The sequence below is a fragment of the Pelmatolapia mariae genome, linkage group LG12 (genome assembly GCF_036321145.2).
Source record: "Pelmatolapia mariae isolate MD_Pm_ZW linkage group LG12, Pm_UMD_F_2, whole genome shotgun sequence".
NCBI classification, from domain to species: domain Eukaryota; kingdom Metazoa; phylum Chordata; class Actinopteri; order Cichliformes; family Cichlidae; genus Pelmatolapia; species Pelmatolapia mariae.
Window position 1 is genome coordinate 19,943,244 of NC_086237.1, and position 25,223 is coordinate 19,968,466.

General features: G+C 36.8%; 1 protein-coding gene and 2 long non-coding RNA genes across 3 annotated transcripts; all 3 read left to right on the forward strand.

Annotated features, from left to right (window-relative positions):
* Positions 1-8,906: 8,906 nt before the first annotated feature.
* Positions 8,907-25,223, forward strand: LOC134639367 (arrestin domain-containing protein 3-like). Its single transcript, XM_063490529.1, has 6 exons — positions 8,907-9,243; positions 16,232-16,289; positions 18,121-18,268; positions 22,835-22,931; positions 23,495-23,751; positions 23,962-25,223. Exons 1-6 carry the CDS (start codon positions 8,988-8,990, stop codon positions 24,586-24,588), a joined length of 1,443 nt encoding a protein of 480 aa, XP_063346599.1. The 5' UTR covers positions 8,907-8,987; the 3' UTR covers positions 24,589-25,223.
* On the forward strand, positions 12,561-14,512 carry LOC134639369 (uncharacterized). The gene is made up of 3 exons (XR_010095345.1): positions 12,561-12,706; positions 13,045-13,121; positions 14,398-14,512. It is a non-coding gene; the product is annotated as an uncharacterized LOC134639369 (long non-coding RNA).
* On the forward strand, positions 18,304-22,112 carry LOC134639368 (uncharacterized). The gene is made up of 5 exons (XR_010095344.1): positions 18,304-19,230; positions 19,690-19,768; positions 20,042-20,078; positions 20,708-20,803; positions 21,566-22,112. It is a non-coding gene; the product is annotated as an uncharacterized LOC134639368 (long non-coding RNA).

Consider the following 25,223-nt stretch of genomic DNA (forward strand, 5'->3'; position numbering starts at 1 on the left):
ACAATTTAAAATACTGTTATCCTTGGTGGGTTTGACATTGTGGCTCATAAACCAGTTTTCCATTTGTTACAGGCTCTAGTTAGTGTGACCCTCCAACACAACAGAATAAAGCACTGCAAACACCAGCTGAAGTCCAAGACAACAATGGAGATGTCATTCACCCTGCCCCTGAAGAAGACTGTCCTTTGGGGGGTAGTCGAATAATCTATAGGACTCCCACAATAGGACCCTGGCTTATTAGTCAGCTGGTAGGGTAACACACGTTGGGTGAGTGCAGAGGTTAGTTGGATAGCAGTAACTTAAAGTAAGCTCACCAGATATACTCAGTCTTATCCATGATATCAGATTTATCTAGCCTCAGAAGTCTAATCAGAAATACAACAGGGATTCTGACCTTAACAAGTCTGTTTCTAGCAGCACTTACATTTGAGACATAACTGAGAAAATAAAATATGATTTTATATATGATCCATCACTAATAGTGTGTAAGAAAGAGGAAATATTTTAATAGCTGTTTGTAAGCACTGGTCTTCTAGTCAGCATTGCGCTTGCATAAAACTAATCAGAAGTTCTCAGCCTTATTTGTAATGAACTGTGGATCACCAATATGCTCCTAAACATGTTTGTTTACAGTCTGCCCTCTGTGCTAATTAGAATGTGACCCTGCACGCACACGAAAACACAAATGGAAGGTGGGTGTATGTGTACGCATACACATACATACAAACTCCCCACAGCAATATTAACAGCACAATTCCATCCGACTGATATTGGAATTTTTCGAAAGAGCAAACCAATAGATAACCTATTACAAAACTATAAGAGATCAATAGCTAATTTCTTTGCATTGATTACCACTTGGACATTTAACATGCGCCCTGTGGCCACAATGTGTGTTCCACAAGCTTAGATCCCCATTGGCTCTCATGAGTATTAAAATTATCGATTCAGACAGAGGACTAAAAATGTCAAGCTGTTCATTAATCTTAATAAAGACTGGACTTGACCAAGGCACCCTTTCTCCCAATGCAGGGATACAACCTATCCAACTAGGAGGACATGGCAAAGATTAATGAGCTTCTACTGTGGGATGTGATTTAAGTCTTTGCGATTAATATATCAATTCCAAAAGAACGAGTCTTTTATACCAGCGATTATTTTTACCCAGGGTGCACCTCAAGACAACATTTTAAAATTCATATCAACTGCTTAATAGAAGTTCTTTCTTGCAAAATTTCAACGAAACTTCACAAAACAAGCAGTAATGAGGTCTTTGTGTGCTACGAAGCAGCATCTGCCATTATGCTACAGATGGTCCTGTGCGGTCCATAATACACCATTTTTATCAGCACTGCCTGACAACTAGTTTCATCTCTCTCTTGTAGATGACTGTCAAAGCATTCGGGGCTGTCTTTAGCTTAATGAGGGCCCTAAGCAGGATATGATTTGCTCACTTTTTTCACTTTTAATTACTTTAATATTTCTGCCACACTTGCACTCATATGTTTCCTGTCTTGATTTGCTACATTCATATCCGCTAATCAGAGAGGTATCACATTATTCTGAAGCAAAAGCACTTTGAAACTGGCTCTTTTGCATGCTCACATTAATATATCCTATTACTAAAAGACTAAAAGTGGTATTTTGATGGAGATTGTATTATAAATATCGCAGGATTTTACAATTAAGATAAATCTAACATCCTAATCCATACACAGAAATCTAGAAATCACAATGGCACAGAGATATACATTCTGCTAAATCACAGTGAGCATTTATTAAACATGTCCTCATTTCTTCCATTTTTCATGATGTAGAACTTACTTGGCTTTGGTTTTTCATGCAGGGCCTGCCCTTTTGTATGTTTCAAAGGTCAATCTTAGTTATCTGAATGAGCACTCCTGGACTTCAAGCCAATGTCATATAAAAGGGTTTCTGTCTTAAGTTTTACTTTTAATATAAATAAGCAATTCACACAGGTTCACACACAGTCTCTTCTAAATTTTGGAGAGCAAATAGGTAAAATAGGTTCTGTTCTAAGGTTAATTTTGTTTATTAACCAAAAAACAAGAGTTGGATTCCATGTTGCTGCAATCAAAATGCTGTATATTATGAAACAGTAAAAGTAGAAATGCTAGCAGTAACACGTAATTTGGTTGGTAACGACATGCCCAGCAACACCAAACACAAATGGAGAGAAAAAAGGTGTAGCAGCACTCAGCAACTAGGAACTAACCTGTGGCACTTTTAAAGAGCGTTTCATTTTTTCCATCTTCATTTATCACTCTTCCTTTTCAACTATTCTTTTACTTTTGGTGGTCTCTGGCATTTCTCACATTGTTGTGATTGTCTGGTTGCTCTGACTTCATTTACCCCTCCTTCCTTCACTGTTTTGACAATATTGCCAGGGTAACAGTCTCCATGACATTTTCTGTTTACACTGTATCACCCGACTGAGAGTAATCGAAGTAAGGGACTTTTGGTGGTAATTTCAATATTACTAAATAACATTTCTAACTATATGAAGCAGAGTACAAATCCCACAGACAGCAGTGTGAAATCATGTCTTCATACCACACAGAGTTTGTGAAATATGTCACTGGGGAGTCTTAAAAGGTTTCCCTTTTCTAAATCACTCTCAGATACAGCATGTATAAATATTTTATCTTGGCCTACCTGAGTATCCTTGTCTCCATTTTTAGTATCTGCCTTTTGGCTACTTCCTGTTTTACTCTGAAGGTTAGTGTTTGTATCCTGTGTTAACTTTTACTTTCTTTCTCTGTCTTCTCCTAATGGTTGTCGAGAGTCTTAATTTCTTTTGCTTGTGCTCTGGTATCTCCTGTTTTTGTTGTGTAGTTAGTGTATATAGTAGCCCTGTCTTGCATTTATCCTTTGTAAACGAGTCTGTGTATGTTTCCCATGTGCAGCCTTGTATTACTCCTTGTGTTTCTGGATTAGTGCTTTTTCACTGTTTTGCATTCCTTCTTGAATCTAGGACCTCACTCCTAACTCAATATCTGAATGTTTTTACTCTTTTTTTTTTTAAAATCTTCATCAACCACAGAATTACCATCAGCTGTGCTCTAATTATAGGTTCTTCTTAACACGTGAAACCAACATTATCAGGTGTTTCTGTTATATGAGTCAACATGAGATTTAGCCAGCTAACTAGACTGACAACACAAGTAGAGGTTCTTTAACATTTCTGGACTTTGGATAATGCCTATTGGAAGAAATTAATACCAATAAGTCACACTAGAAGACGTAGCCCTAATGCAACAGCATGTGAACAGCTCAGCTTAAAAAAAGAGTACCAGTGTGTCAAATCAGGATCACCATGAGAGTTAGATACTGACAGAACAGTTATAGAGCCAATGAAGGCAACAGTATTGGTGTTAACACTAAATTTTTACATTCATGTAGCAGCCATCCCAGGTCTAGTCAGCTGGTTGAAGATTATGTGGGCAAAGAGAAAGTGTGTCTAGTCATCCATTTATGGACAGTAACTGTGAGGAGGATTAGAGTTACTGTAGGTGGTCCAGCCTACATTCAGTCAGTCAACCAAGGGAAAACACTCTCTGACCAGGACAGACAGATTCTATGTTAACTAATGAACTGGGGAGATAACACGTAACATGATTTTGTCAATGAAAAATAGCAAAAAAAATGCCTAACAGTTAATATTAACCATTGCATAATTAGTTACTATGACTCTGTTCAACAAAATAATAAGCTAAACAAAGGGCTGTGCTGCAATCACTATGAAGTGGTCTGGAAGTTCCTGAGACATAAGAAAGCACAGCCATAGATTTTTCATCAGGCGCTTATTTAAAAAGAAAAACAAAAGGTGCCAAAGAGATATGAAAGTCTAAACATAAGTTGAAGACAATAAATATTTATCTAAATATAAATAATTAGGTGAGAATCAGGCCAGACTCTTCACAGTTTTTCTCGCACACAAGTGGCACAAAGCAGGAAATAGTCTGCTGCGGACACACTGGCACATTACTGGAAATATTAAGCACAATGAGCACAATCCATATTAGACTTTGTACTAGGATGTGCATCAGACTTTTGCCTTCTATTCTCTCCTGTCAAGAAAGTGACATAAAAAGAATACTCTGACACACTTGGTTTTGCAATAATGATGCTCCTGTTTTGTTTATAATAAGAGATTTTTTTTACAGTAGTTGTTCTTTTCTAAAATTTCACCAACTTCAGCCTGTGGAAAGTTTAGTCTGCTTGTTTGTTTTTCAGTTTGTTTGCTTTGTTTGTTTCATTTCATTTTGGAATTATTATGAATTAGGAGTATGATATGAGTTGGGTTCACTAAACACATTATAACCAGTTGTCAGAATGTACGCCAGCATCAGAGGATGAGCTAGCTTGTCTCCATCCTGGCAAAGAGAAAGGTTCACATGAGCATCAGTAACCTTTATTTATCTAGCGTCAAGCTGTAGGTGAGAAAAGTACTTCTATTGCTACATTCAATATATATTGTTCTGCCTGTCACAAGATAAACAGTGCTGACGTCTTAGCTTCATTGCCACAGTAACGTGCTACTGCTAGCTATAGTTGACATTAAGTGAACCATTTAGCTTTAACCAACATAAACTTGACATTTCTGTGTTCAGCAGGGAATGTCAATATACTACGTTGAAAGAACGCACTTACCTAGTTGTTTTTGTTTTGTTTTGTTTTGTTTTGTTTTAAGTTCCAGTCCGATGTTTCCCTTCTTGGCATTTTAGTGACTCAGATTCCCATCATCCCACATTCCAAGAGAGGTTCTGAGCATGTCCATTGTTAGTTCCATTAATCGTAATCTGACCAGTTTAATTTTGTTTTTGTTTTGTTTGGTTTTTTTTTACATCAGATTTGATTTTTTTAAAATTAATATTATTATTTTACTTCACATTTCCAAATGAATTTGTAAATTAGGGTTAAAACAGTTCACTTTTTCTCCAGAAGCATTTGTGTGTTATTTATGCCGTATGATATACAATAATTCTGTAAAATTCTGTAAAACCTATTCTTTTATGCTGAATATATTGCTTTTTTTTTTTTGCTATTATCAATCATTTGTAATTTGTTAGCATTTAGGGAATTAAGGAACAGGCTGCTTGCATTGTAGATATAACCTTCATAGAAAGTGGCTGTGTGAAAAGGGTAAGTGCAGAAATTTGGATGCTTGAATTTACCTTGAGTCACTGAGTATATAGCCTATTTTGCTGTCCCTGGGGATAACTTAAAACATGGTTACCATTACAGTTATATATGAAGGCAATTTACTCAGTGTACAAGAATATAACAAATATCAATTTGGGACTTATATCATTTATATAATGCAGATTTTGCAGTGGGAATGGGTATAGTGAATACACAAATTGCACTGAAGGAACAGTCTTCTCTCCCTCCCCCCACCCACCAAAAAAAAAAACCCCATTAGTGATGATATCATTTATATGATATAAATGATAAATGATATGGTTCTTCTTCTTTTTTGGCTGCTCCCTTTAGGGGTTGTCACAGTAGATCATCTCCCCCTGTCACATACTCTCCCTAGCATCCTTCTCTGTCACATCAGCCTTCTACATATCCTTCGTTAAAACATCCTTGAATCTTCCCCATGGTCTTCTGCCCGGCAACTCCATATTCAACTTTTCTTGACCAGCTGTTCCTCCCCTCCACATGTCCACGCCCTACCAGTGACGGCTCTCTAACTTTGAATCAAAATGCTCAACCTGAACTGTCTCTCTGATTAACTCAATTGTAATCTTGTCTTTCATGGTCACTCCCAATGAAAATCTTAATATTTTCAATTCTGCCGACTCTGACTTGGCCTCCTGTTTTTCTGTGAGTACTACCATCTCCAAACCACATATTATGGCAGGTCTTACTACCAATTTGTAAATCTTCCTTATCATTTCTGTACTATTCTTCTTTCGCAAATAACTTGTGAGAATGGTCTTCACCCACTAAACCCTGCCTCCATTCTCTTCTTCTGTTGCTTATTTAAAGGTATTTAAACTCACCTGCCTTCACTACCTCTGCTCCTTGCAGCTTTACTGTTACACCTGTCTCACTCTCATTCACACATGTATTTTGGCTTCTACTGACTTTCATTTGTCTTCTCCCCAGAGCATACCTCCACTCCTCCAGGTTCTCTTCACCTGCTCCTTATTCTCACTGCTGATCACAATCTCTTCTGTAAAGATAAGGCTAACCTCATCTGTTAACCTGTCCATCACCATTGCAAACAAAAAGGGGTTTAGAGCAGATGCATGATGTAATCCCACCCCACATCCTGAACCCATCCGTCACACCTACTGCACACCTCACCACTTTCCTGCTGTCCTGTACCACCCTCACATTCCTCTCTGCCATGTCTGACTTTCTAATGCAGTAGTTGTATGTTTTCTCTAGATCTACAAACACACTGAGCATTTCTTTCCTTTAATTTCCCTTGGGATTAATAAAATATTCTGATTCAGATTCTGGAGTATTCTTGCCCTATTTCCTCTGTCCACCAGATATACCAGAATACCATCTGATGCTGCCTAGCTACATTGTCCCCTGACACAAACTTGCAGCCTCTTATCTATTTCGGATTGCATCTTCTGGATAAGATATAGTCCACCTCTGTGCACCTTCCTCTACTCTTACACATCACCCTATGTTTCTCCTTCTTCTTAAAGCATGAATTCACCACAGCCATTTCCAAACAATACCTAGGGAATGCACACTGACAACATTCAACATCATGCCTTCAATTTCCAACATCAAACTTATGATAGTCTGACACTCTACACGCCGACAACACTATTCACATGGTCTTCCAAGATTACCCCTACTCCCTTTTCTCTTTCTCCCTCACATATTTTCTCAATCACCTCTTCCTTTGTCTTTGGCCAACACAGTTTCCATTAACACCCTGTTGGCCAACAGCACCAGAGGTGGTTGTTAACCCCGGCCCCAACCAATTTGGTATGGAAATCTCATCCTTTATGAGCAACATGTTTCATTTAGCCAAGATTTTAAATCGCATGCCTTTTCTGATGCAATCAACCCCATTTATCTCTGCTGACCACCCAGGTCTCTAATTGTGGGAGGGGCCCTGTCAAGCCTGGAATTAAACATTTGCTTTAGTTTACAACTTTTTAAAATTCCAAGTAATTAAAGTCTTAATTAAATTGCTGGAATGAATTGGCTGGGTGATTAAAGTTTGATTCTAAAAAATACTGGAGGCTCTTTCATGTCAGTGGATTAGTCCACCACATACTTGGACTTCGAAGCACACCTAATTTATTCCATCCACTTGACTGCTCATGTGCACTGTGAGTTGTGTCTTTCCCCAATAAAGCTATTTCAGGGTATTAAAAAAAAAAGACAGCAAGGAGACAGAAAGAAAGCAAACTGAGGGAAGTCAGATATTAACAAATGTCTTTCAAAGAGAAAGAAAATGGTGAACAGCACACAAGTAACAGGTTAAGATTGAACTAGCTATGAGGAGTTATTAAAGACAGTGAACCAATGTCATATGTGACGCTGTATCTATTAAAATGTCCTAGCACAACACCAAAAAGACATCCATCTCCAAATGATGTGACGCAAGGTCACCTCATGTTGTGGCAACTAAAAGTTATTCCACGCAATCATTTGTATCAATAGAAAGTTCCAATCGAAAGCTTAGCAACACTAACATCAACAGCAAGTCATTTTGGTGACCTTAGTACAGGCAGTGAACCCAGGTAGATACAATTTATTTTTAGAATATCACTGTTCCTTAATTAAAATAAATAAATAAATAAACAAATAATAATAGTAAAAAACACAATTTGTTGGTAGTTATTTACATGGCAATTGATGTGTTCATTTAACTTACTGTCAGGCAGCACACCAACATGCCTATGTACACCCAGTGATTAATAAATTATTCAGTGTCCATGAGACCATTAGACTACTGCATAACATTTGTATTAACATTAAAAGAACACTTACAGAGAATGGCTAGCAGACCATAGACGTAGTTTAAAGCGATGGATTTTAATATACTGCTATTAGGTGTACTCAGCCAAGGTACTATTATTATAGTGTTATAGTGTCATAAACACAAATACTTTTTAAGAGTTATCTAAACAGAAATCAAGACAATTAAACTATTTACAGTTATTATGTTGTGTATTAGGCTGTCAGCAGTTTAAGAAGCTGACATCAAACCTGTATGCTTCATCCTAGCAAAGGGTCCGTCTATGTTGCAGGTATAGTGAGCAAGAAGATAAAAAAGAAGATGACAGGAAAAAAAAAAAAGAGAGGAAAATGAAGGTTTCCCTGAGCCTGATCGAAAGGATGACAAAAGAGAAAATGGTATTAGAAGACTGTTTTAAAAAATAAGATTTTAATTTTAAGTTTGTTTTCGGTTTTTAATACCACGGGAATAAAACCTAACTAAAAACAAAAATCGTGCAATCTTGAAATTGATATGCAAAGCAAAACCCATGTAACTATAAAGTAATTGTGGACACAATGGTGAAATGAAAGTTAAAATGTGAAACTGTTAGTTCCGACTTACTGAAAATCATTTGTTTTCAATTAAATGTGGTATATGAAAAGTTGCTCTTCTATCAGTAACATTGCTGGCTATATGACCACTACTGATTGCTGATTACAGTTCTTGAAGGATTCCTGAGAAAGAGTGTGTGCGCAAGGGTTTCCTGCCAGCGGATCTGTATTTATGAATGAAACTAATGCGATCTAATGCTCTTCCTCACAATCCAGCTTCCACAACCCAGCTTCTCTCTCCTTTCTACAGCGGATGGCAGTAGAGGTCTTCCAGCAGTAACGACCCTCCTGGGCGTGGCCTCCTACCCACCACAATTTACGACATACGCCATAGTGTCGCTGTAAGGAGTACCGTGTAGTGGAACATTTCTAGAGTAGTAACAGTCTTTTACTTTTTCATATTATTGTGCCTGAACCGCTTTCTTACGATGCCTTCAGTTGAAATCTTTACTGTCGAATACGACGCAGTGAATGAATTCGTGACTTTTTCGGAGGGAGACACTATAAAAGGGACTGTAACTCTGGCCTTATCCAAGGAAACCTCAGTTCAAAGCCTGTTTGTCAAGGCGAAAGGGGACGCTAACGTCCGGTGGTCTGAGAAGAGCGGTAACAGTACTCATACTTACTTTGCGCATACAAGATATTTCAAACTAAAGGAATTTTTAATTCCAGAGAGCGCCAGCGGTAAGTAACACACTTCGTAGTCCTCTTGCAAAAAACTAATTGAATGTATTTACACACACAAAACAAAACCCCCAACAACAAAACAAAAACAACAAAGAATTAAAGGTATTCAATTAATCTTTAGTGTTGTAAATGTAGAAGCAGCTATCAGTTTTTGGCAAAGTCATTTTTTCTCTCTATTTTTCGAGGTAAAAAGTCTAATTGACATTAAAGATGTATTTTTAACATGGTTAACTTTTAACTGTGTATTTATTGGCATTTATCAGTGTTTATTAGTATTCATTGTATGTTTCGTGTGTTTTTGGATACTTCTGAATTTTGTGAAATTTCCCCTCGAATGAATTTTTTTGTCGTCTTTGCAAAAAATATAACATTTCAAAGACACGTTTCTCAAACAAAATACACGTAAATGGAAACGATACATGTTATATTAAATACTTTGTATATTTAATTGTTAGTGTTAAAGTTCTCACTTATAATTGAACAAATGTAATAATAATAATAATAATTGGAGTTCTGTTAAGAATTTTCAAATGACTAAAAAGAAATGGGTTTATTATACTTTAGAAGACACAGTAAGTACAATAATGCACATGTAATGACCTTGCAAAATCGGTGCTTCCCATATTTTCTATATAACCCCTCCATAAATCCTGTTAACTACAGTCTATTTATCAATGTATTACACATTAAAAAAAAGTCACATACACACACAGAAACAGGACACCTGTTCTTAGCATACCTTTCCTTGTTGGCGCTGTTTCTTATGAATCAGATACTCCTGAGTTTGTTTTTTACTTTGGTGACAAACCTACTATCAACTCAACACTTAAACATACATTTGTTTTATTTGCTAGTTTTTATTTTACATTAATCTATATGTATATAACATTTTTAAATATAATTTCCATGCAGAAACATGAGCGTTTAAGCATGTAAGTTGGTCAAACTGGAGTCATAGACTGTATTAGGAGCCCAATATAGAAATCTTTATTTACAATCAGCATCTACAAAAAGCAGCTAATTTCTCCTTCTTTTGTCTGTTTATTCATGGTTAAAGCCGACTGCAAAGTGTCTAAATAAATTACAGGAGTCACATGAATGTAGAGGACAAAACTTCTAATACTAAAGTGCAATAGAAAAGTATTGAATAGTAATAGATATGTACCTACACTGTAAAATGTAATTCTAGCTGTTTGTTATTTCAACATATTATTCTATATCAGTTTGACGATAGATGACTGAAGTTGTTGTTATAACATAGAATTACAAGTTAAAAACGTCCCAATTACACCAAAAAAAGCTAACTTGAAAACTCATGTCCAGCTAAATCAGAAACTTATGTGAACTTGACAATGCGGGTAAGTTGAGCACAGCAGGATTCAAAACTGCCTCACGTGACTGCTACCGAGGTGCATCATGGGGAATTGGCGGTTAACGACATGCTCACTTTACTTGGACGTTTTCTAATCGTCTTCTTTGGAATATGCTTTCAAGGTGAGTAACATTGGTTATAACTATAAGGAAAGAGAGCTACAAAAGTTGGAACATGTTTTGAATTTATGGCATGACGTGTGTTTTTCTCTTTTACCGAAATGTTTGCTTTAGCTAATGTAACTTTAGCCGACAAGGTCCAGCTTGTGTGTCATGACCAAACTTGACCTAATAAACTGACATATGGCCTTTTTTATGGGTTTAATGTGGCGCTGAGCAAATCACAAGTATTGTGCCGCTAGCTTTAAGGTTGTGCACTCAACCACTGTTGCGATATTAGCAAGCTAACTCAGCTAATTAATAAAGCTTATTTCATATTGTCTCTGTACTTGTAAATTCCTTTCAAGTTCACAGGCTGTTGTATTTTGGTGGAAGTTCATTTTGGCAATATTTCCAATAACTGGCTGGGTTCAAAAAGACCTTTTTGGCAGGACTCGGATGCTTGTTGTCATCTGTTTATCCCTATGTAATCACTTAAGGTGTTATTAACTGCTGCATGCTAAGCTGCAAGAGTGCACTGAGGACAGAGACAAAATATGGTCTACAAACCAGCATTATATTAGTTTTTATCAGATAGTCCTCCAGTGTGCTTATTTTTTGCTTTAATTATATTGTGCAGTTATTTGTTACCCTGAAATGCTTTATGCTTAACAACAGTTCACTATTTTGACTTATTTTTGAACTCTTGTGATCAGTATGACTAGATTGTGTGAGTTTCCATACTAAACGAGCTGTAGTGATAAAATAATTGGCATCAGAGACACTGATTTTTGGCATTGTATACTGCAGAAGTTTTTTTTTTTTTGCATAATTTACCTTTTAATTAAACTGCATTCTCTGTATTGTAACAAAACTAACATTGTTTATATGTCAGAAAATTAGCAAACATGAATAAATGGCGAAAACAATATAATTATAACATATATTTTTATTTTACTTATTTTAGGTCTGTGAAGCCAAACTTGATGCTGGGGATTTATTTTTGTCAGTGGAGTCAAATGGTAAGTTACAATTTGTGCATTTTGTCATACTGGAAACACCTCAGATTATATTGTAATTTAATAGCTCTGTAGAACAAATGATATAAAGATTGTAGTGTCAGGGTACTTCTTAAGAAGTAATATGGCACTATTGATGATCACATGCAGGTGGCATAAACTAAATATTCAGACGTGTTACCAACAAATGATTCATTAACAAAAGCAATGGAGCAGACTGTTTAGGTTCTTGTGGTTGTAATAACATCCATAACTGCAAGTTTGTCATTAATTTATTTTCACAGGTCTAGATGATCACATTTGACTTTGTCATTTAAATGAGGTGGACTTGCAAACTTTGCGCTCTTTGGGGTAAATTGCTGTCCACTACATATACACAGAATGTGCACAGTATTTCAGATCTAAAAAGGGAGTATGTAATGGACTTGCTGGCTTTAATGTAAAAAGCCTGTTGTGTAACTTTAATGAGGCAGTTGGACTAAAACAGTATTGCTCATCAAGGTAAACATCTGAGGAATAAGGAAACTGTTACTTGTCCTTTTACTCAGTGTTCTTTTAATCGCACGTTTACTAAAGTTTTACATCACATAAGTCATTTTCACAATCATTCTACTTTAAAAGATTTCAAGACAGAGCTTATTGTTCTCTGAACTTCCTTGTTTGCTGAACGGCAGGTAAAGTGCATCTTTTTGTTTGTTTGCTTTTGTGTGTTTGTGTTTTCTCTAATGGGCCTCAGATGACTGTTTGCTTAAATTTGGGTCTCAAAGAATCTTTTTTTAATTCTGCCTGTACTCTCCACCCCTCTTCTTCTATTGCTCAGGTTGAAGCAGAATTTGCCCGTCTTACATCTGTTGACCTGAAAGGGTTCCTTTTTGCTGTGCTTGACCATTATGGAGAGGTTCGTGGAGCTGTACAAAATCAAGAGCGGCATAGGAGGGCTAACTAGGCTCATAAAATGCTTCGATGATGATGTAAGTGTTCAACTGCGAAATCTAATCCTTTGTTTAAGTTTTAGGTTATCCAGTTCAACTGATGAACTCATTGAAAGAAAGCTGATAAGTAAAGTCTGTCATCATATTTCACAACTGGACATTTAGTGTGGTAACTTTTACAGAATCTATGTATATTGGTGGTAGGTTGGATATCATATTCTACTTGAATGTCCTGATAAGCCTGATTCAAAATCTCCAATGATAATCATATATTGATGGAATTATGCATCAAAAAGCTGTGAATTTGGAGCTGTCTACATGCTTCATAAACACTGTTTAAAAAGTGTTTTTGTTTTCTTTTTGACTTCTTTGACCAGAGCCCTACACAAAGGAAGAGGACAGAGGACCTCATTTTCTAAAGGAAGATCCCTCACACACTTTCAAGACTGTGAAGGTTAGCATTGTTTCTTTTAGTAAATTTAATAATGACAGCACCACAGTGGATTTTAAATTAAAAAGTACATGTGTACTTTTTCCTCACCAAATGTATTATTACAAGATCTTTGACACTGGATTTGGTCTGGGTTTCAGAGAAACTAACTGGCAAGCTAGCATTGATATTATTAGTGTCTTGTGTTTATTCATGTCTTCACCAGGGTCTTTGACATTTCGCTGCTGTACTGTTCACTTCAGCTTTACGTTTGATTTCTCACATTGTATATTGTAATGGCAGAGATATTAGGATATTTAAGGGGCTGCAGTGGCTGCTACAGCTGTGGGGGGCAATACTTTGGTGAAATGTCCTGGACCCTGGAAAAGAGACTGTGTAGACTGGGTAAGCAATTAAAGGTTACTGGCCGAGAGTCATTGGGCAGCTGGGTAAAGGTGGATGTTGATATTCAGTGCCAATTATGCAACCTGTTCAGCCATGTCTATATGCTCTTTTTTCATGCTGTTAATATAGGGGGAAAAAATAAACTTTAATCAATAAACTGATTAAAGAAGCATTGTCTATGGAGCCATAATCTGATCCTGTAGTGTAGCTGCAGTTTGCACATTTCATGTATTCTCAGCCAGATTTGGTTTAGAGCACAGCCAATATTTAGCATAAGTAGATTTAAATTCACACACTGGTGATGGCAAGCTACATTGTAGCCACAGCCACCCTGGGGCGCACTGACAGAGGCGAGGCTGCCGGACACTGGCACCACCGGGCCCTCTGACCACCACCAGTAGGCAACAGGTGAAGTGTCTTGCCCAAGGACACAACGACTGAAACTGTCGGAGCCAGGGCTCGAACCGGCAACCTTCCAATTATAAGACGAACTGTCAACTCTTGAGTCACGATTCAGTCATCCACCCATGTGTGTGAATGACTGAATGTGTAAAGCACTTTGGAGTCCTTAGGGGACTAGTAAAGCACTATACAAATACAGGCCATTTACCATTTAAATTGAAAATTTTGTTTGAATTCTGCAATTGAAGACATGCTCAGTTATTTATGAACATGGTCTTTGTTTAAAGCAAGAAATGGATTTGTAACATGGGGGTGCATATCTCATTCTGAAAAAACTTTAACAACTAATAAGTGTTACCCAAAGCCAATCACCATCATCCAAAGCATCAGTATGGCTCTTTTTTGGAAAGACATGAATTGTTAAGCACACGGGATATTGTGTAATTGTAATTGTGTAATTTTTTTTTTTTTTTGTCTTTGAACCCTTTTATAGCCAACAGGTATTGAAGACACGTTTTCTAAGAGGATGAAAGTTGGCATTGCGATGGTGAAAGAAGAAGACATCGATGTGTTGGTTGTCCTTGAGGCAGCAGTAATCCTGTCTAATCTGAGGGATGTCTCAAGTGCCATTTCCATGCTGATGGGCCTTCTTTTTGCCCTCAACATACACTATCCAAAGGAACTTAAGGACATCTTTGAAGTCATTCAGAACATCCTAATGAACATTGGTGGAAGGCAGTGCATCTCACTAGTGCATGGTCTAAGAAACAGACTCTTGCAGAAAGCCATGCAGAACTGTAATTGTATGATCCTTAGTGTTAAGGACAGTTTTTATTTTACTGTTTGTTTTTTTATTCTTGCAAGTTCTCATTCTCACTTTTGTATGTCACTAAATGACTACACTTTACATTCCAGATTAGACAATTACTCATTTGTTCATGGTTTAAGAAACTTATGTGAACAACAATATAATGCTGGACTTTGCAGATGCTTATCTCATGCAAGTCAGTAGTTTTTCCTTTGTTTTGCAATTGAGCAGACTCAAACTAATGTTTCTGAAATATCCATATTATCAAATGTTTCAGAAGCATGCAGTCATTTTCAGAGATATTGGTTCTGTGGAATTTGTTGCAATTGTAAACGAAGACAAATACAAGAGTTTGATGTCTTAGTTGTTATAAACTGATCTTTACTGTCACTTATCAAAGGTTTTGTACTATTTTAATATTTCAAGTTTTATGCTAACAGGTGTGACTGAGCACAATGAAGTTTAAAAATTTTGTAAATGTAAAGAATAACTTTTCTAAAATAGCAAGTGTCCCGTTGATACATTACATTAATGCAGACTTTATGTTGTTACTTCACAAGAATCACTACTGCTCCTAGAGTATTGGTCAGAATTTCATCTTCACCCAAACTGGGCTCAAGACCAAGTTCAAATTTATTGTTTCACAGGGAGCAGCCTTTGAGTTTTGATGGATTGTGAGCCTGATGAGCTACGTCACTGATTTTTCTGTTTCTCAGATGACTAAGATGGCACAATAAATGGTGAATGTTGGGTGCTCATGAGTAATTGTCTTGTCATGTTCTTAAAACAAACTTTCTGTATGAAATGATCAGATAGACTTTAATGGAATCTGTGGGGTTTTATTTTTTTTTCTGTAAACAACAGAAAATTAATTTAAAGGAATGTAGATATTTAAACCTGAGATCTAAGATAAACCTAACAGGTAGTTTTGCTGAAATGGATGTTAGAAAGCCAAAAAAAAACAAAACAAAACTTAAGATGTTTAATACACATTTTTCTTTACATCCAGTCAATCAACTCTGATAATTAAAATGAAACTGATTTACAAGTTCACTCAGCTACCTTAAGGAGCTCAGTTAATTAATAAACTTAAATCAACTTAGCTAACAGATTTTGTTAGTTAAGCTAAAATAGATTCCTAAGTTAAAAGAACTACTAAAGTATTTGAATTAACTAAAAAACCCAAGTCAACTGAACTAGGACAAGAGTTTAAACAATAGATTATTTTAATTTAGCTGAAAGGGTTTTCCCAAGTAAAGATGACAATTAAAGGAGTTGAACTGACTAATAAATCTCAGTCAACTAAACTAAGATGAAAGTTTAGACAACATGTGATTTTTCATTAAGATAACAATTGGTTGTGTTATAAGAACAAACTCTATTTCTTGACTTAACTTAAAATTTTAAGGCAGCCCTTTACCTCATATTTTTAAGTTGAAACAACAAGTTATATTTTACAGTGTATATTTGAAAAATTTACAATACTGTGAAATAATAGTTCATTTTCCTTCATTTTCAGAAACAGTTTTTCCCCAAGGGACCCATGTCTACAGATTCAGCTTCCAATTACCACCAGGGTAAGTACAGTGAGTCAGCTGACCAAAACAATGGTTTGAATTTACACTTTAACAGTTATTCGAACAAACACAAAAAGTAGATCTAATCAATAAAATAGCAGCAACTCAGGGCATTTAGGCATGTAGATATGGTCAAGACAATGTGTTAAAGTTTGAACTTAGTATCTGAATGGCGAAGAAAGAAAAGTTGAGTGAATTTAAATGTGGCATCTTTGTTTGTCCCAGAGTATTTATCTAGTATCTACCGAGTGTTTCTTACACAACATCTCTACAGAGAAAATATCCAGTTAGCAGCTGGTGTCTAAGTGAAAATACATTGTTCATGTCAGAAGTCAGAAGAGAACGAAAAGACTGCTTTGAGCTGATATGAAAAGCAACTCAAAAAACAATCATTACAACCAGCATATAAGAAGAGTATCTGAATGTACAACACACTGAACTTTGAAATAGATGGGCCACAACAGCAGAAGCCACAGCTTCCTTTAGCAACACTCCATGCTGCTGCCGCTGGTGTAATGGCTTAAGGGATATTTTCTTGGCACACTTTGGAACCCTTAGTACGAGCTGACAATCATTGGAGGCTACTTGAGTATTGTGGCTAACCATATCCAGTAGTGGTGCAACGGATCAAAAGTCTCACGGTTCGGATCGGATCACGTTTTTTTCGTCACGGATCGGATCAATTTTCGGATCAGCAGAAAAAAAAAAAAAAAAAAAATTTAACTCGCCATTTACCTATTTAAGTATTTTTTGCCTATTAAAAACATTCAACTCAAGACTCATTCCACGCAATTATATAAAAACAAATTAAGATGCAATATAGGGCAGTACAGGGCTTTCTATCTACCACTCCGCTGTGATATAATGAGCAGTCACGGTCATGTAGCTTTCCGTTGCCCTGGAGGTCCACCCATTTGTAGTTAGGGCAACAGAAGATGCCTGGAACAGCTCAGCCATAACTTAAAACTTTTCCTGCTCATACATGTTTGGAGCGATCTTGTCACTGAAGTGGACGCGCGACGGGATATCATAGCGTGGCTCAAGCACGTTCATCATAGTTTAAACTAGTGCTGTCAGCGTAAATCTCGTTAAAATGACGTTAATGCCATAACTGCATTAACGCGGCAAATCTCCGTTAACTAGTTACCGCAGAACGCCCCGTGTGTGGGGCTGCACGGCGTCAATGCGTCAACTAACGCGTTGACTAGTTTAAACCCCTTGTTTTGCACAACAGAATACGATCTCCTGTCTGCAGCTAAACACCCCAATAGCTTTTGTAATAGATTTAGCCCGGTCGGATTGGGCAGCAAAGGGCTGCTTAAATACCGCCAACTCCTTTGCTCCTCCACTTGGACCGCTAGCGCTGACCATAGCTATTGCTTGACAGACTGACCACGCACACCATACACATACTTTTTTCTTCTTTTTCGAATCTTCGGATCACGTGCATGTCGAACCGTGGAGTGGGATCGGTTCGGATTATGGATCAACCGTGATCTGTTGCACCACTAATATCCATCCATTTATAACCACATTGCTGTTTCCAGCTTTGTGAGACATCATGTCACAAAGTTCAAATCGTCTCAGCCTGGTTTCTTGAACATTATGAGTTCACTGTACCATAATGGACCAAAAATCTCTGAGGAATAATCCTAGCATGTTGTTGAATCTGTGCCACAAAGAACTGAGGCAATTCTGAAAACAAAAGGGGTTCAACCCATCAGAAGCAAGGTGTACCTAATAAAGTGACTGCTGACTGTGTACATGCACTTGAAACATGTTGTTATTTCACTTGACATTGGATAACTTAGTCTGCTATTTCCCTACACAGAAGCATGCCTTCATCCTTCAGAGGGACTCACGGAAAAATTGTCTACAAGCTAGAAGCAAAGCTGATAAGGAGCTGGAGGATGAACAGTACAGCAGAGAAGGAGATCAAATTTGTCTCCAAATGTGTTCCAAACCTTCATTCTCTGATGGTGTGTGCAGTATTTAAAAATACGTTCACATAAGAGAAAAACAATGGCTGTTCCAAGTAATGGCCATTATTGGCCAGGTAATTCTACTTTCATTTGTTCAAGGTTGGAGACACAGCTCTGAGAACTATCTACAAACACACTGTGATGGAGGTGCCTTTTGAATACAAAAGGCTCGGCTCTAATTATTAACAGTAATGACTGGTGCATTTAGTTTAATTGATAATCTTGTCACAATGCAGTGCTGCTATCCATGTAATACACATCAAAGTACCATAACCATGCTAAAGACCCAGCATATGCCTTGGGTAAGGCAATCCCAATAGCAGTGGTCTCCCCACAGCAGGATAATATGCCCTTCCCCACAAGAAAGAGGTTTATACCCAGGCCCCCCAAAACACCAGGCTGTCTTCTGCTTTCTGACAGGCCTCTTAGGAGTCACAACACTAGATCACCCTGTTCGGTTAAGGGTCTGCTAAATGTGCTGAAATGAGCCTTATTTCACAAATAACCCACCCAAAAATCTGCAGGTCATAAAAGATCCTCTAGGGTTGTTGTAGCTCTGGAGGTAGAGCAGGTCATTTACTAAGCAGAAGGTTGGTGGTTTGATTCCTGGCTGCTCTAGTCTGCATGCCAAATAACCTTCACTGTAAACCCCAACAGTCTACCTGACTTATAAAGTTTGTGGATATAACAATTGAAATTCCTCACAAAGTTGAAACAACTTAAAACTTTTCTGTTCTGTTAACGATTCAAACAGTTATAATTGTACATGGCTTAGAAGTTAAGAGTAAATACTGCTTTCTTAATTATGATTTTTGAGTAAATGTTTTTTTTCCGAGCTCCGCATGTGTACGTCAACTACGTCATGACGTTTTCTCTCTAACCTGAACGCCGTTGACAGAAAATTCTGTTCAATATGGCTGCCCTTCTCAAGCGACTGGAGAGCACATTTGGAGAAACTTGTAAGTAAAACGGATCCTTCGTTATGTTTATTTTTTCCGTAAAAAAGTATGTTGCAGCCAAGAACTTCTTTTCAAATGCGCTGTTGTGTTAAAAAGCACAGACCCAGGTGGTGAATAGTTGTTCGCTGTTGTTCGCGCTCTTTTTCAAACATAGATTATGTCGTCAGTTTTAACCGATTAAAACACAGTTTTAATAAGAATCACACATAAAGAAAGGGTCTTAGTGATATTTTAACGACCCCTTGCCAACGCAAGAAAGTTGGCGTTTTTACAACAGCAGCCTCATTGTTCGGCAGGTTTTTTTTTTTCTTCTCATTAGCATCGTTCAAAAGTGACTTAGCTAGCAGTGGCAACTTCTATCTAAAACAATTAAAAGTAATAACCAGATTGAAATATAGCAAGGTGTTGTATATTTAGTGTGCTGATAAGGTTTTCAATATTTTTATTTTTTCTTCCAAGGCTGAAGACCGACGACAAAAAGACCGAAGAAAAAAAAATTCAGACTGCAAGTAATTTCAGGTGGAGGCAGTAAACACAGGTGAGTTGAAAGATCTATTGAAGAGTCCTTTCTTCATGGCCATTAAAACATTTTTAGGTTAAAAGACCTGTTTTTTTAAATCATGCCCCTGCTTTGTCACACTGAATCATGTTGAAAAGATATATTTTCATTTCTCCCCCCATTACCATTACCTTGTACTTCTTTCTACCAGTCTATTTTATTTTGTGACATTAACATCTTAAATGTACCCCGCCAGTTTAATTATTAATAGCTGTGTTAGTATTTATAATGCATTTTTTTTATCATGTGCAGATCTACCAAGGGTCAGTGGCACAGTTCACCTTTTGTGGTAAGTTATAACACTTCGTATGTGGTCACATAAGTAAGTTGTTTCATCAGTTGTTCAGTTCTTATAAAATAATGTTGTATAATTGTACCAAATCACTGAGGATACATCCAATGTGTAAATCCCAATCAACAATTTTACTGTGATATTCGCTCGTGTTTAGAGAATCTCCATTATCTTGGTTACTGAGTTTCCATTGTTGTAGGGCCAAATTTGTATTAAAAATTAATATTTTCATATGATGTGAAATGACTCAATCATTTTTAATTTTTAGAAGAAACCATTCATTAAGTCCCTTAAGGTGCAGATTTCATATATTGATAATGATAAAATTAACACAAATTAAAGGTTTCACTGATAAACACTCAATTTTTCCTTGCTATAAACCCCATGTTCTATATAGATTACAGCTCTGATCTGGAGAAGACTATTTTAAAATACTGTGTAGGATTTTTGTCAAATGATTAAGAAACAGGCTCTTTGTCATAAGAGACAGAAAGGTTGTGTCTTAAAAGAAATGTCTCCGAAATTTAGTAGAGTCTGATGTCATGCAGTTTCATAAATATGTATTCTCCCCAAAGAATGACACCTGAAAACTTTGTGTTAAATGAACTTTTCTTTTCCCTTTTTAGGAGGCGCCTGATATCAACATGAAACGCACTGCAGTACTTTGTGCCCTTCCTGTATACCTGTGGGAGGAGGACCCAGAATTCTTTAAGACATGTAATGTAAGTGTATTTTTGCATCACTTAAATTCTGCCAGTGAGATAAAATGCCATGGATTTTTTAAAATACAATTTAATACCGTAGCAGCTACCAAATTGTACAAGCAAAATACCCTCTCTTTAGAAAACCCTCACACACACACACACACACAGGGTCAGGAGCAGAGCACAGGCGTATCACAGCACTATGGCTACACTGCAGGTGGCCCCAAAACCAGGCTGAAGTCAAGATTTAGTTTCTTTTTGAGATAAAGTCATGAAATAAAAAATTACTTTTTTTTAGAAAAATGACAAACATACAAATTATGTAATGCAAGAAGCTAACAAGTTAATGTACATTTTTCAAAAAAGTAGAGTACCCTAACTCGTTACAAAGTAACCCACTACACTGCTGAATGTTTTGCTAGATTACAGGTCATGCTTGACACATTCTCTCAAACCAACCTTACTTATTTAATTGGGGCGATCGTGGCTCAAGAGTTGGCAGTTTGTCTTGTAATCGGAAGGCCCTGGCTCCAACAGTCTCGGTCGTTGTGTCCTTGGGCAAGACATTTCACCCGTTGCCTACTGGTGGTGGTCAGAGGGCCCGGTGGCGCCAGTGTCCAGCAGCCTCGCCTCTGTCAGTGCGCCCCAGGGTGGCTGTGGCTACAAAGTAGCTTGCCATCACCAGTGTGTGAATGTGTGTGTGTGAATGGATGGATGACTGAATGTGTAAAGTGCTATACAAATACAGGCCATTTACCATTGATACTGTGTCTATTCCAGGAGGACGCATTGGATGAGTCGACCCTCATTGACACTCCAGTTGCCCTTCTCACAGTGGTTAAGGACGGCGCTTCCCAGTCCAGTCCATTTTACTTCCTCAAGCATGGCTGTTGTGGTGAAAGGCGACTAGGTGATGCGTGAAATTCCCAGATTTGCAGATGCATTTGCTTTATTGTTTGGCTTGATCTATGCTCTGCATTTAGACTACCCCAGGAAGCTCGTTCACACATTTACCTTTGTCCAAAATATCTTCATGGGGCTTGATGACGGCAAACCCCTGAAACCCCTGCCTACATGCTCTTAAGGAATATAAGGCAATGTTTGTTAGGACATGCACTCTGTTACTGAGCACTTTGTTTGAAGCACTTTATTTAAAGCACTTTAAGTTTACTACAGGCTTTGGGTGGATTTAACTCCATCAGTTTATCTAATTTTCCTATACTTGACTGCCTGTTCTGGTTATTTGGAAGCTGATCGTCTTTCTTTGTACCCATTTTAAAAAACTGTTTTTCATTTCTATTTAAAAATAAAAGTGATTAGTATTTGACTTTTTGTTTTGCATTTTTGTGTATTTTGGGAAAGATACAATTAGGACTGATGTCGTCCTTTGTGATAAATGTTCTACACTGAATTTATAATGCTCACTTTATGGTGCCCATGTCCATGTTAGTGGTTTTATAAAAACATTTGTGATGTTTTTAAATTTCCATGAAAAAATGTTAAATAAACAAAATGTAAAGTAACTAAATTTCTGTACTTTTTTTAGTAGTCTACACTCAAACATTGAAACATAAATATCTTTTAATTAATAATCATATAATTTGAGTTTAGGTTGTAATATAATTGCATTGTGTTGCATCAAAATAATAAACTACAAGAAACACAAAAATATTAAAATTAAAGTATACAGTCTTTGAGTAAAGCTCAATTAATAAAATATAAAATATAATTTTAAATTTTTAGATTAACAATAAATACAAATTTTGAGTACCCCCATACTTAGAAGAGATGAGTTTGTGTACTTAAATCTTTTGAGGTAATCGGTTTCCACAAAAGTTTTAAGTTCAGTCAACTTGTTCGGGTTTACAGTGTTGGGCACGATACTAACCCCAAGCCACTCCCCAAGGCATCCATCACAACGTGAATGTTAGATCATTCTATGCATTAATATATTAAAATATAAATTTTAGCACCTTTAAACCATGAAAAATATTGTGTTATTATGGAATTGTGTCAGAATAATTGTTTTGCTTGTTTATTCCATTCTAGTCACCGCAAGTTGGTTCAATAAACAAAGAGATGGGTTTTTTCTCAAAAGGACACGTACACATGGACGTAACTGTTGACAGGATGGGTTACTCAGCAGGTATTAAAATTTCTTTTCAAATGTTGTAGGTCTCAATTCTGTTTATACTCTTTTCTCACTATACCAAGAAATATTTTTTGTGTAGTTGAACATAGCCAGAGTTCAATAAGCTAATAATGTAGGATGCAAAAAGACTATTGAGATCATATTTCACAAATCGTCTTATCCAACTTTTCATTCCCATAATATAGAAACTCTCCATTTTATTGGCATCTTGTAAATAAAGAGATAATTAATATGTTATCTGCTTTATTTAATGTATTTTGTCCATTCCAGTGCCCTGAAGGCCAACTTGATTATGTGGCATCCAGGGAAACTTATTTGCCACAGTGTTAATACAACCACAAATTAAGCCTGTACTCTTAAGTAATGAGAAATGTAGGGATGTTGCCTAACTTGCACTTTCAGAAATTCCATACCAATAGTTTGACTTTAAGTAATAGGTGTTGTGACTTTCTGGTGTATATTAGACAATGGCACTTTAGTCAACTGAAAAATGTAAAGACAGTTGTATTTAAAAATACATTTTTTATTTATTTATTTTTTATTTATTTTTTTTACAGGTGAAACAATAGTGGTTCTTGCTAAAGTTGACAATTCTTCATCCAGTGACATGACACCGAAATTTAGCTTAATACGGGAAGTCGTGTACCATGCCAATAGCAGAACCAAACGTGAGAATACAGTTTGCCATAAAGTTGCTGACAACTGTATTAAACCAAAAACACAGAAGGAGCTCAGATGTGAAATAAAGATTCCTAGTGATCACATGCTGACAATCCAGAACTGTGATATTATCTCAGTGGAATACTGTTTAAAGGTATGTAGTACCTAAAGCAAAACTTTAATTTTTGTGGGAATCGATATTATGATTAATGCATGACAGAGCTATTTGTAATTGACTGTGTGAACAGCAATGAATGTCATTGAGGAAGTGGCTGTCAGATGTTCTCTTGTTGCTTTTCCAGTGTAAAAATAAAAGCATCATCTACTAATGAGACATATTTACATATATTTTTCTTTCTCCTAGGTATATCTGGACATCAGCTTTGCTTTTGATCCAGAAGTTCTGTGCCCAGTGGTCATTTTACCTCCTGGCTTGGTTCCTGGCTGTCTGAGTAATATGAATGTAGGTCCCTATCCAACAGGCGCTATTGGAGGTCCAAGCAACAGTGACTTCCCTCCCCCCGCAATGCCCATGGGCCTTCAACCTATGTCTCCACATTCAGGCAGTTATGGATATCCAGGAGACCAAAGCTATTCAGCACCACCACCTATTTACCCAAATAACCCTGCTGTATATGGTGGACCAGCGGGCGTGCAATCTTCTCAGCCAACACACATGTTTGGAGGCTACAATAACCCAGTGCCACAGGTGCCTTTGCCATATGGAACTCCATTTTCATCTTCATCATCTTCTTTCCTGCACCCGCCACCACCCCCACACCTACAATTTTACCCAACCCCACCCCAACAATTTCACCAACCCCCATCTGCCCTTGAGCGCCAGCCATCTCCTTCTATTCAATCTCCAGTACCTCCTGCATACAACATGGTGCCTTCTACACCAGTGATGAATGTAGACTTCCTGTCTCAATCAGATGGAGCTCCTCCGTCATATTCACTCCTTTTCCCAGACAAATCTGATGCAAAATAACTGACTAAATACTAAATGGTTAATTAGTGTGTTACTAAGTTATAAACTAAACCTGTGTAGGTAAATATTTGATATTAGACCACCCCTATTATGTCTTGAACAATTCTTTATTAAAATGAAATTGTTAATGTATGCAGTATTTATCATTTAGTCACCTATATACTGGACTTTATATATACTGGACATAAATAAGACTCTTGCACTGCATGTGATTTAATGGGCAGGTCAGGTCGCTCATTAACTTCGTTCAGCTACTTATGCCTTAATTATCACGGTGAACTGTATTTTGCATTGTTTAAAGTGCCCTTTTTTAGTATCAATATCTGCCTCAGTGCTCTGTTTAGAGGAATATTATAAGAAATTGCCAACACTGCATCAGGCTTTTTATACACACACACACACACACACACACATATATATATATATATAATTTATTTGTATTAAAAAGCTGAAAAGAGATATTTATTTCCTCTGTACTTTAGTGTGTTGAGTTTATCTAAGTTCAATGCAGTTTTACCTATGTAGCGTCAAATCACAACAACAGTCGAAAGTGTTTAACTACTTTTCTTACCTCTTTTATAAATATTTATTATTATAAAAAGTTACTTTTTTTTGCAAACTTGACAGTTTTTTCT

Excerpts from the sequence above, each read along its gene's own strand:
- LOC134639367 (XM_063490529.1), top strand. The coding sequence starts at position 8,988 with ATGCCTTCAGTTGAAATCTTTACTGTCGAATACGACGCAGTGAATGAA. Across the intron at positions 9,244-16,231 it reads AATTCCAGAGAGCGCCAGCG|AAACAGTTTTTCCCCAAGGG; the intron begins GTAAGTAACACA and ends CTTCATTTTCAG. Across the intron at positions 18,269-22,834 it reads CAAACCTTCATTCTCTGATG|TCACCGCAAGTTGGTTCAAT; the intron begins GTGTGTGCAGTA and ends ATTCCATTCTAG.